The sequence below is a fragment of the Rhynchophorus ferrugineus genome, unplaced genomic scaffold, assembly GCF_030347505.1.
Source record: "Rhynchophorus ferrugineus isolate W39M unplaced genomic scaffold, kcgeb_rfMv2 rfM1, whole genome shotgun sequence".
NCBI lineage: Eukaryota > Metazoa > Arthropoda > Insecta > Coleoptera > Curculionidae > Rhynchophorus > Rhynchophorus ferrugineus.
This window is the reverse complement of record NW_027472580.1, coordinates 13,147,080-13,159,264: the sequence shown is the minus strand read 5'-3', so window position 1 is coordinate 13,159,264 and position 12,185 is coordinate 13,147,080. Positions and strand designations below refer to the sequence as shown.

The 12,185-nt window shown below is 31.5% G+C and overlaps 1 protein-coding gene across 1 annotated transcript; it reads left to right on the top strand.

Annotated features, from left to right (window-relative positions):
* Nucleotides 1-585: 585 nt before the first annotated feature.
* Nucleotides 586-11,909, top strand: Arpc2 (Actin-related protein 2/3 complex, subunit 2). Its single transcript, XM_076417122.1, has 6 exons — nucleotides 586-762; nucleotides 1,007-1,100; nucleotides 1,209-1,495; nucleotides 1,694-1,899; nucleotides 1,959-2,175; nucleotides 10,624-11,909. The coding sequence occupies exons 1-6, from the start codon at nucleotides 689-691 to the stop codon at nucleotides 10,649-10,651; spliced, it is 906 nt and encodes a 301-aa protein (XP_076273237.1). The 5' UTR covers nucleotides 586-688; the 3' UTR covers nucleotides 10,652-11,909.
* Nucleotides 11,910-12,185: the final 276 nt, after the last annotated feature.

Below are 12,185 nucleotides of genomic sequence, written 5' to 3'. Positions count from 1 at the left end.
AATTATATTTTTTACGGGATAATATAACCTAATAGATATCACTATGCAAAAGTAAATGAATCTATTTTTAAAAAACCACTTCGTAAAAATATTTCAATTACTTAAAAATTAAATGAAATTTTAGACAAATATTGATTGCTTGGATTCATTAGAAAGTACTGTAAGTGTTTACTAAGGTAAACCAATACTTTCATTTTATCATTTTATATAATAAAAAAATAAAAACCTATTTTGCTTTAATAAACATATTTCAATTTAACCAATTTGTTTAATAAAAATGTATAAATTAATATTCTAATCTAAATAAAATAAATTAATTTTAATCTTATTGAATGTTCCTGACGTCTTTTTTCTCAGGAATATAGTAAAACTAGAAAAAATCAATGTATATTATTTGAGGGTGTTTATTTTAAAATAAAAAAATATATACAACTCTAACGTATAAAACTATTAGTTAAATAAAATTTTATGGATTTAAGACACGTGTGGTGTCATGAACGTCTTAATATTTCGACAAATGAAAGTACATGTGTCAATGAATTATAGAAAACTGTACAAAAATGACAAAGTCAAAAACGACGTTTGTAATCCTTGATAGATGTATAGAACATCTGCACCTCCCATGTCTGATGATAAAAGTGTTGTTTTGGATTTCTAGTAAATTAGTACTTATTTGTAAAGTTTTAACATGATTCTGTTAGAAATTAATAACAGGCTAGTGGAAGAAACTTTAACCGTAAAAATTAAAAATGCTCAAGCCGGGTAAGTAATAGGCTAACCCTTTTTGTGGTTTCCACTAATTTGGGCCGGTTTTTGATTGGGTGAGGCGTTCTCATAACTGATAATATTTGGACTATATTTCCTGTTGTCCTTTTTTATTTATAATATCACACCCATATCTATTTTGATTCTGATAAAAAAATTTAATGAGTCATCAGTCCTGTATCAACAGATCTAATTTCCAGGGGTTCTAACTTTTCATTTATAACTGTTAATTTTGTTGTAGGTTAAAAAATGAAAGCATTGATGTAACTGTTGCCGATTTTGATGGAGTTTTATATCATATTTCCAATTTAAATGGAGATAAGTCCAAGATTAGAGTAAGTAAAATAAACATAATATTTTATTAATCATTTTAGTTTTTAACTTTGACAATATGTATTTAACTTGAGATAAAATAACTGATATTTGTAATATTTGATCTTTAGATAAGTATAGCATTAAAGTTTTACAAACAATTACAAGAGCATGGAGCAGATGAACTTTTAAAAAGGGAATATGGATCATACTTGGTAGAACCAGAAAATGATTTCAATGTGACATGTTTAATAGACTTAGAAAATATACCCTCAAATTGGCAGGAGGTTGTTAAAAAAATTGGTTTATTGAAAAGAAACTGTTTTGCATCTGTGTTTGAAAAATATTTCAATTTTCAAGAAGCTGGTGAAGAAGGACATAAAAGGGCTGTAATTCACTACAGAAGTGATGAAACCTTGTAAGTTTGTAGAGATTTGTTTTGTTTTTCAGGTTAAATGTAATTAACTGTTTGGTATAGTGTACAACATATGTAAATTAGATGCTTTGTTCTTTGATTACTCATAATATTAATGACACTCTACAGTCTATTTCTGACTAATGTGTAATGCATAACATGTCTGTTTAATTTAAAATAAGTTATTTATACTAATTTTAGATATGTAGAAGCTAAAGCTGACAGGGTTACGGTTGTATTCTCTACAAGATTTCGAGATGAAGATGATGTTATTATAGGTAAAGTTTTCATGCAGGAATTGAAGGAAGGACTAAGAGCCTCCCATACTGCACCACCAGTTTTATTCAGTCATCGAGAACCTCCTCTAGAACTTCAGGATACAGATGCCAAAGTTGACAACAATGTTGGTAAGTGGTTTTATACTAATATTTTTGTACTTTCAGATATAGAAAACCAACAATTTTAGGCTATGTGACATTTGTCCTATTCCCAAGACACACAGCAAAAAGTACCAGAGATAATACAATCAATTTGATTCATATGTTCAGGCATTATTTACATTATCATATAAAGTGTTCGAAAGCATACATTCATAGTCGGATGCGAGCCAAGACATCTGAATTCCTTAAAGTTTTGAATAGAGCAAGGCCCGAAAACAAATCCACTGATAAAAAAACTATTACGTAAGTAAAACATTTACATTGTGCTAACTATAATTAAATGAACTACTTTATAACATTTTAAGTTTCAATTTACATTTGTATTTTGTTTATATTACATTCGTAGAATTAAATTCATATTTTAAACTGATAGTTGATTCCAAAAATATATTTTAATGGATATTTTAACTTTTCTCTTATATTTCATCTTTTGCTGAATGATAAATATGGGTATTAATCATTGAAAGGATCGTCACGTCTAAGAGGCTTTAAATTCTTTGAATTGGATCTTTTTTGGAATCAGTTAAATTTTTTTTTTTGTTGATGGATTCTTCTATATACTTTTATTGACTTCCATATTTTATCTTCACTTATATCTGTTTTCAAAAAATAATGTTTTACTTAGTCGACCCATCTCTATCTTGGTTTTTTTTATTCCATTTTGTACTGTTTTCCATCCTCTTACATTTACTGTAAGATCTCTGATCCATTTTCATAATAATGTTCAACCTTTTTAATCTCTTATTTTGTTTTTCTTGTTAATTCGTTTTTCTCAGTTTTAGTATTTATTAGTAGCTCGCATTTATTACGTGTACATTGTTTTTTTTTTGTTGGTTGAAAGAGTGCAATTGTATTGCTTTGGTATGGTTTTAATTCACATAAAGTTATCATTATTTAGCCATACATTATTATTATTTTTATGTATGTCCTATATTATCTTTAGTTTTGTTTTAAATAATCATTTGTTAGTATCTCATTATAATAATAGTATTATGCAACACTGTAGCTGCTCAATTTCAAAGCATTCTTTATTTTAGGATTAATGTACTTAAATTTTTATGATATGCGATATAGTTACATTTTTTCCAGTTTTCCTTGAAATTTGTAACATTTGCTTAATTTTTATTACTTAATTTTATTACGAAGTGTCTGCTATATAGTAATTACGTTATGTTTATTTTAAAGCGGAGTTTGAGCTTAGTTGCTAGTTCTAGCTTTATGGATTTTCTTTGTTGAAATATTCAATAGAAAGTTAAATGAATACATATTAAACGGTATGTTTAAATAATATGGGTCAGTTTTTAATTTTTATTGCTGTCGCTATAATCATAGCTTACATTATTCTGGAATTTTTTAAAAGATTAATTTCTTGCAAAATTTTACTTAATTTTGCCTAGTTTGTTTCTCTTAATATTGAAATTTGGTTACTGTTTTCGATTTTTCACACATCAAAATACCATCATTAAAATCAGCTTCCGAACATCAAAAAAAATTTCGTGCAAAATGATTTTCATTTAAACTGAAAGGTAAGAGCCGCACCGGGGAGGTATTTTTAACAGTAACGTGTTATCGCAGCAAATAGTGTATTAGGTAGAACAGAACTGGCTACAACAATTAAATATTGTTTTACTATATTGTAAAATTGTACTTTGTGATCTATCCACGCTTCCAATGAGATTTATATGAAATAACTACTATTATTATATACTATCAGCTATTTAAAGTGCCAAACTCACAGTCAGAACGATCCAAGATTGATCTCACCGCAATACATAATTCATCATGCTGAATCTTGCGTCTAAAATTGTAACATTGATTGAAAGAGCCCACTTTTGTAACTATACTTTTAAATAAAAGCTCTTCAACAACTGTTGATACCATGCAGGACACTAATAGAGCTGTTAGAGCAATATTTGTCGCCGAATATTTCCCTGGTCTCTCTTTCAGTGAGCGTAAAATACTAATGAGATATCATGCTACAATGGTGGGTTGAGGAAGAAATAATTTTGGGTTTTCCGGATTTGATAATTTTATTGATTTTGGGAATTTCAAACATAATGTAATTATATATAGTCTATTCAAAATAACTGTGAACTCACGTCATTACGAATGTATTGCCTATCGCAATTTTTTAATTCGTTTTAAAATCAGACAATATTTTCCTTCTCGTTTTATTCTACTTAAAAAGAAATACAATACAGTCTGATACGTTCGAACGTGTAACCGAATCATTCTACAAAATTTGCCTGATTGTCAAACCTCTGAAAAATTCTTCAAAAAATTCTTGATCATAATTACAGGTTATAAACCTGCAAACGTTTTGGTGTTTTGCTTGTTTTAATACATTTCAAATCGCTGCTTATTGTTACTCTGATCGAAAATATCGAAGCCATTAGATAGTCAGAGTCAAAAACAGATTGCGTATCTAATCAGGTACTTCAAACAGGAACCATATAATAAATGCATTAGATGTGTTTTTTTATTTATTTATTTTATTTTCTGATTACAATGATAATTTTATGTATTAACAATTTCAATTTACAAGAATGTTACATTATTTAGATTAGAATTTTATTATATATCAAAGTCAAAAGGAGCTAAAATTAAAAGTTGATGTGGCAACATTGCGACATTTTGACATCAAAAATTTATATAACGTGGGTTCACTGTTTTATTGACTATATATAGCGTTTTGGTTAATCTCTTGTCGCCTTTCGGTTAAACCACTATTCCTTCATTATTGAATTTCTAAAATTTATATGCTACAATCATAACAAAATCCGGACTGCTATTTATGAGACTTCTTTTGGTATATGTTCTTATGTTCCTTTGCGGTCGATGTTTAGTTACGTACCAATGCTGCGAGATAATAGTCGTTCTACTTCCGTATTTTAAAGAATTTCATTAACTTTTTCAAAGATTAATTTATTTCAACGGTTCATTTTTAACATCTAAAAAAATCGAAAATGAGCCAGTATGAGTTTACACTTTACTTCAACTGTCATCAAAACAAACACCACACAATTCACAGATCAATTGAAAAGACCCCGGCCTACCATAGTAAAAAATATTTTTTTGGCAAAATATTTTTTTATTCAACATAATTTTTCAAGGATGATACACTGATTATAGCGACCCTCCAACTTTTCGATACCATTTTTGTAGTAGTAACAGTTCAGTTCCAACCTTCGTAGGGTGAAGACGTATTTTCAATACGGTCCAAGCTATAAAAAGATACCTTTCTTTAAAAAAACCCAGTATTTTATTACGGTTATTTAATTGAGTGTTAAAAACGCATAACAGATGCGGCTATCCGTCTCTCAGTGGACCTAAAGTGTAGTGAATACGTGTTTACGTGACCAGACAAAAGGTCTGCATCTCATTTTTATTAGTGTTTAAAATAATTTCATCTTATTTTACAACAGTCCTTTTGAAATTCATTTATAGTATTTATAGTAAAAAACTAGTGCTAAAATAACGTAAGTGAAAAATGAAGTGCGTGAAATAAACAATGTATTTATTTTATTTTTTTTTATCCTCTGGAAGTAAATTAAATAAAATATTAAAAATTAAAAAATGGCAAACAATAGCGATTCAACCAAATCACCTGCACACTTTGATATAAGATTAGAACAAACAGCAATAACGCAAACTCCACCATCAGAATGGACTACAGTCGTTAACAAAAAACGATTGAGAAGTCCAGAAGAAGAAATCGCGAGGAAACAAACAAGAATCAGTGACTATTGGTTGCAGAAACCGATAGAGACAAAAAACAGTTTTAGCAACCTGTCGGAAGAAATTGAAGAGAACATACAACCAAGCCCTGAAAAAGTTGTTCCCAAACCACCACCAATAACAGTCTATAAGGTAGGAATAATAAAAAACATCCATGATTTATTAAAAACCATTACTACGAACTACACAATTAAAACAGTGAGCTATGAAACAATTAAAATCCAATTGTTCGAAGCGGATCACTTTAAAGTTCTTATAAAAGAATTAGATGAAAGAAACACCCAATACCATACATTCAGGCCAAAATCCGAGAGAACATTTAAATTCGTATTAAAAGGATTACATCACGGGACGGACTTTAACACCATCAAGGTAGCACTAGCTGAAAAAGGCCACGAGGTCGTAAATATTCACAATATACGACATCACACGACAAAAAAACCTCTGCCTATGTTTTATATAGACATAAAACCTAATGGAAACAATAAGGCGGTGTATGAAATCACCAAATTGGAAAATAATATTATTAAATGCGAACCACCACATATAAAAAGAATTATACCACAATGCACAAGGTGTCAAGCGCACGGGCACACAAAGACTTACTGTCGCAAATCATATAGATGCGTAAAATGTGCAGGAGAACATAAGACAGGAGATTGTACTCGTAAAGTTCGCGATGAAAAAGTGAAATGTGTCAACTGTAACGGAAATCATCCAGCGAACTACAAGGGTTGCGCAGTTCACAAGCAACTACAGCAGAAACTCTATCCTGCCTTAAGGGAAAAAAGGCATCAACAAAAACAATCCACTACTACCAATCTACCACTACCCAACAGAACAAGTCAACCAGACATAACTTATGCCCAAATAGTTGAAAATTGTTCAGCACAAAAACGAGAGACAATATCTCAACCTACTGAAACTAGCAACATCTCAAGATTAGAAAATATGATGGCCAAACTAATGGATCAAATGAGTACGATGCTTGGTCTACTCACAACCGTCGTAAGCAAACTTGCCTAATGCCTGAAACCAATAGCTACAAAATCGCCGTCTGGAATGCCAATGGGCTCCAACAACATGCCAGGGAACTAAAAATGTTCGTAATTGAACAAAATATTGACGTTATGATGGTTTCCGAAACACACTTTACGGACAAAAATTATTTGAAAGTTCCTAAATATAAGCTTTATCATACAAATCACCCTGATAATAAAGCACATGGAGGTACAGCCATAATAATTCGAGATGATATAAAGCATTTCGAAAAAGAAAAATTCCGCAAAGACTACCTGCAAGCCACCAGTATAACCATAGAGGAAGCCCATGGACCATTAACAATTTCTGCGATTTATTGCCCACCCAAACATAACAACAAGGCAGAACAATTTCAAGAATTCTTCCGTACGCTAGGTAATAGATTTATAGCAGGAGGAGATTATAATGCAAAACATTTAATGTGGGGTTCAAGAATAATAACCTCAAAAGGTAGAGAACTGCTCAAAGCCATAAGGATAGATAACTTACAACATATCTCTACTGGTGAACCAACATATTGGCCTTCAGACAGAAATAAAAAACCAGATACAATAGATTTCTGTATTACAAAAAATATTGATCCAAAAAAGTGTCAAGCAGAATCATGTTTCGACCTGTCTTCTGATCATTCACCAATAATAGTAACAATTTCTTCAAAAATTACCATCAAAGATAAACCCCCTTCTCTGTGCAATAATAGAACTAACTGGCCCTCATTTAGAGAAAACTTAGACCAAAATATCTCTCTAAACTTACCGTTACAAACTGAAATGGATATAGAAATAGCAGCAATAAATCTTACAAAAAATATACAGGAGGCAGCATATTCCGCGACTCCCAACATTGAAACATTTCCAAGAAAAAATACACATATATCATGTACAATACAGAAAAAGATAGCAGAAAAAAGAAAGTTACGACGAAATTGGCAACAGCAAAGGACTGAAGAGAATAAAAGAAAATTTAATAGGGCCATAAAAGAGCTGAGAGATCTAATCCAAATCGAACAGAACCAAGGCATTCAAGAATACCTAGAAAACTTGACATCAACTGAGGCTACAGACTATTCGTTGTGGAAAGCAACAAAAAAGCTTAGGAGATCCCAGCAGCATAACCCACCTATTAAAACAAGCGAAAATAATTGGGCGAGAAGCAATAAAGAGAAGGCCGACATTTTCTCAAAACACTTAAAAAATGTTTTTAAACCTTTCCAGTCTCAGCTACATAAAGATGACGAAAATAAAATTACTAGCTTTCTAGATTCGCCATTTCAAATGGATTTACCGCACGAGAAATTAACGGTCAAAAAAGTTAAACATACAATAATGAGAGAGATTAATATTAAAAAAGCTCCTGGTTATGACTTAATTACTGGCAAAATTTTAAAAGAACTATCAGAAAAGGCTATAAAACTATTAACATATATATTTAATGCTATGCTACGAATTAATTACTTCCCTAGTATCTGGAAAGTAGCTAAAATATTAATGATACTTAAACCAGGAAAAATACCAGAAGATGTGACCTCCTACCGACCTATAAGTTTATTACCAATAATCTCGAAAGTTTTCGAGAAGTTATACATAAAAAAACTAAACTATATAATAGAAAAAAGAAAAATTATTCCAGAACATCAGTTTGGCTTTCGCAATAAGCATGGGACTATAGAACAAGTGCATAGACTTGTAAACCAAATAAACGCTGACCTAAATGCCAAAAGATATTGTTCGGCTGCTTTCCTAGACATATCTCAGGCTTTTGACAAAGTATGGCATACGGGCTTGCAGGTTAAACTAAAGAAACTTCTCCCTCATCCGGACTATCAGCTACTAAAATCCTATCTCACTGACAGACATTTTATTGTAAATCAAGGCGATGAACATACCGAATTAAATCCCATATATTCAGGAGTTCCGCAAGGTAGTGTACTGGGTCCAGTACTGTATCTTCTGTATACGGCTGATCTGCCCACCACAAAAATAACTACTGTGGCAACATATGCAGACGATACAGCAATATTAGCATCCCATGAAGATCCAGTCACAGCATCAATAAACCTACAAACCCACCTGGAGCAAATACAATTATGGTTGAAGACATGGCGCATTAAAGCCAATGAATCAAAATCCACGCATATAACGTTTACCCTGCGTAGAAGAACATGTCCACCAGTAAATATCAATCATCGCCAACTCCCCCAAGCAGACCATGTTAAATATCTTGGTATGCATTTAGATCGACGCCTAACCTGGAAGAAGCACATACTCTCTAAACGGAAACAACTAGGACTAAAATTATATCACATGTATTGGCTCATTGGGCGCAAATCCAAGTTATCATTAGATAACAAGGTATTGCTGTATGAGTCTATACTCAAGCCCATTTGGACATATGGAATTCAACTATGGGGTACCGCTAGCAAATCCAATATATCCATCATTCAACGGTTCCAAAATAAGGTGTTGCGTGCCATTGTTGATGCTCCGTACTATATTTCAAATAAAGTGATACAACGCGATATTCCTCTAGAACCTATAACGAGTGTAATCCAACGTGTTTGTGTGAAGTACTTCGAAAGAGTGTCAGTGCATCCCAATGTACTCGCTAATCAGCTAAATATGCGACGTGATAGTGAAGTGCGTAGACTAAAACGTTTAACACCACCTGATCTGATTACTGGACATATGTAGACTTTAGAATAAGCTTTAGAATAAGACTAATTAATTAAGATAATATTTTATACAGAAGATTGCTTAATGAAGTGATTTTCTACATGCCATGTATATATAATATAGACATAAGAAATACTTATTGCCAATAGGGCAGATTGTGGACTCACGAAGAGTAATAATAAAAAAAAAAAAAATTTTTGTAGTACGATTTGTCCTTTGTTTCAAAATAGGCCACAGTTTCGGCGATCACCTTCACTCGACGAAAATTTCTTCCCAGCGAGCATTCTTTTGAGATCTGAGAATAGGAAATAGTCGCTGGGGGCCAGATCAGGAGAATACGGTGGATGAAGAAGCAACTTGAAGCCCAATTCATGGATTTTTACCATCGTTTTCTTGTGCCCATCGACTTGTGACAGGGTACAGAAAGTGCTGCTTCACCAAGACAATGCCTTGGTGAAGCAGCACTTTCTTTTTCTTTAAATGCGGCCGTTTTTCGGTGAATTCGTCTTTCAAACGGTCCAATAACTCTATGCAATAGTCGGTGTTGATGGTCCTTCCTTTTTCAAGGTTGTCAATGAAAATTATTCCATGTGCATCCCACAATACAGACGCCAATCGACTGAGCTCGCGCGGCACCCACTTTGCACAGAGCTTTCTCATACCCAAATATTCCTGAATGATATGATATACATGCTCAGTTGATATCTTTAGAGTGCCTGCTATTTCATTCAATTTAAATTTACGCTCATTCAAAAAAATCTACTTTTTCCACAATAACAAAAGTTGCTTCACTCAAAATGCTATAATTCACAAACTAATGATCCGACAGCTGTCAAATTTATACACGCATCTTTTGAGGGTTATAGCTAACTAAAAAACATATGGGTTTAATTCTAGTAGCGCCATCTATGTGTCAGGCCGGGGACTTTTCAATTGACTTGTTATCAAGAGCTTTGAAAATGGGAGATTATTCCTTGAGGTTATATTCGGCTATTTTACTTTCGAAAAGAAAATATTCACCACAAATCAAATTTCTTTTCGAAAGTAAAATAGCCAAATATAATGAAAATAACCTCAAGCAATAATCTCCCATTTTCAAAGCGCAATAATATTGGGTTTATTGGATGTATTGATATTGTAAAGAATATCAATTCAATAAATTGTTAAAAATTTGTTTTCAAACATTTTTATAAATTTTTCAATGTTTATATAAAATAACCACATGTTTTGTTATTTTCAGCGGTAGGACTTTTATTAGGAGAGACTAGTGTTAGAGAGTTACAAGGGGTTTTAGAAGAGTTCAGCTCAACGTGAACTAAACTAAAGGTAAATCAACAACTGCCAGCACAATAATTTATTGTTTGCCGGATCTTCTTTTTTATCAAACAATTTGTATATTTTGATGTACCGTTTAAACGGAATAGTAATAAAATTGTCTTTTATATTTTGTTTTGTATCCATATGAAGATGCTACAATTGCATTTATTTATAAATGATTTTGTAAGATTGTAGTTAATTTAATATTGAGACCAGTATTTATAGATTTTTTATACTATTGATTTTTTACCTCATACAAGGCCTATCTCCAATCTCAACGTAAATCACATCAATATTATAGATTTGGCCTTAAAGGTGCAATTTACTGTTCTTTGAACGATTGTTTGGACTATCAAATGTGTACTATGCACCTGTGTACCGAGAACAAACATTAATTTCTATCAAGCCTGTAATTGTTTACAGTTGTATTTATAAATTACTAATGTATATAACTTAAATATAAATTGAAACCTGCTCTTGGCGGTGAGCTTCCTGAATCCATAGTCCTAGCACTTTAAATATGTATAAATTAAGTACTACTATTAAGTTAATGTTTAGGTAATGGTTAAATGCAAAGCAATTAAAGGAATTTATCTGTTGACAATTAAGTATTTAAGGCGAACTTAATGTAGACCACAATTTCATCCAGATTGCGCTGAGCGAAGCCCGCGTTGTCTTGCATTTTACCCCCTTTTGGTTATTATTGTTATTTATATAACATTTGGTTTTTTTTTGTACATTTGGCCTTTTACGCTTTCCATTAACGGCCATTTTAAAATGGTTTTATTTAAGCTAAATATAACCGTCAATTTACTATTATTATTATTATCATTATTACTATTATAACAAAATGTTCTTTTCCTTGGAACCAACAAAAAAGAAACTGGATAGATAAAGAGAGATACACTACAATATCATGTATCTTGTAAGCCAGTGTTCCAATTTGTTCACTCTTTTTATCATAGGAATATTTCAGTTTATAAATGTGAATGTGAATAAGATTTATTATGAAAAGCATATTGTAAAATACAGAACTATAAAACAGAATTTATAAGAAATGTTGTCGTCATCCTAAGTTCCGTTGTTCATTAGATCAGCAAGTAGGCTTTTTTTAAGGTCGAAATTCTAGTAGTTTTCTCTTGATTCCAAATGTTAAAATAATAGTCGGTACGTTCAATAGAAAAGAATCAATAAATTGTTATTTTTAAATATTGTTTTTTATTGCCTCGTGTTCCTACAAATATTTTCTATTGTCCCATTAACTTACGGGATGTTTAAGTCTCTATTTGCATGAGGACTCTATTAATATTAAATGGACTAGCAAGTCTATTTGACCAAATAGAAGTGTTTAGTTAAGGTTCCTAGGCTTTTAATGTAAGGAAACACTCTTAGGGAATCCTTTTATTTTATAGAAATCCTCATCAAATCAAGAATATAGCAGTTTAAACAAGAGAAAAGTTTTTTGAACAGTTTCTTTATTTTAAG

Bases quoted from the DNA above. Each gene is read 5' to 3' on its own strand.
- Arpc2 (XM_076417122.1), top strand. From the start codon at position 689: ATGATTCTGTTAGAAATTAATAACAGGCTAGTGGAAGAAACTTTAACC. The intron at 1,496-1,693 runs GTAAGTTTGTAG...TACTAATTTTAG, and splicing joins TACAGAAGTGATGAAACCTT to ATATGTAGAAGCTAAAGCTG. The intron at 2,176-10,623 runs GTAAGTAAAACA...TGTTATTTTCAG, and splicing joins ACTGATAAAAAAACTATTAC to CGGTAGGACTTTTATTAGGA.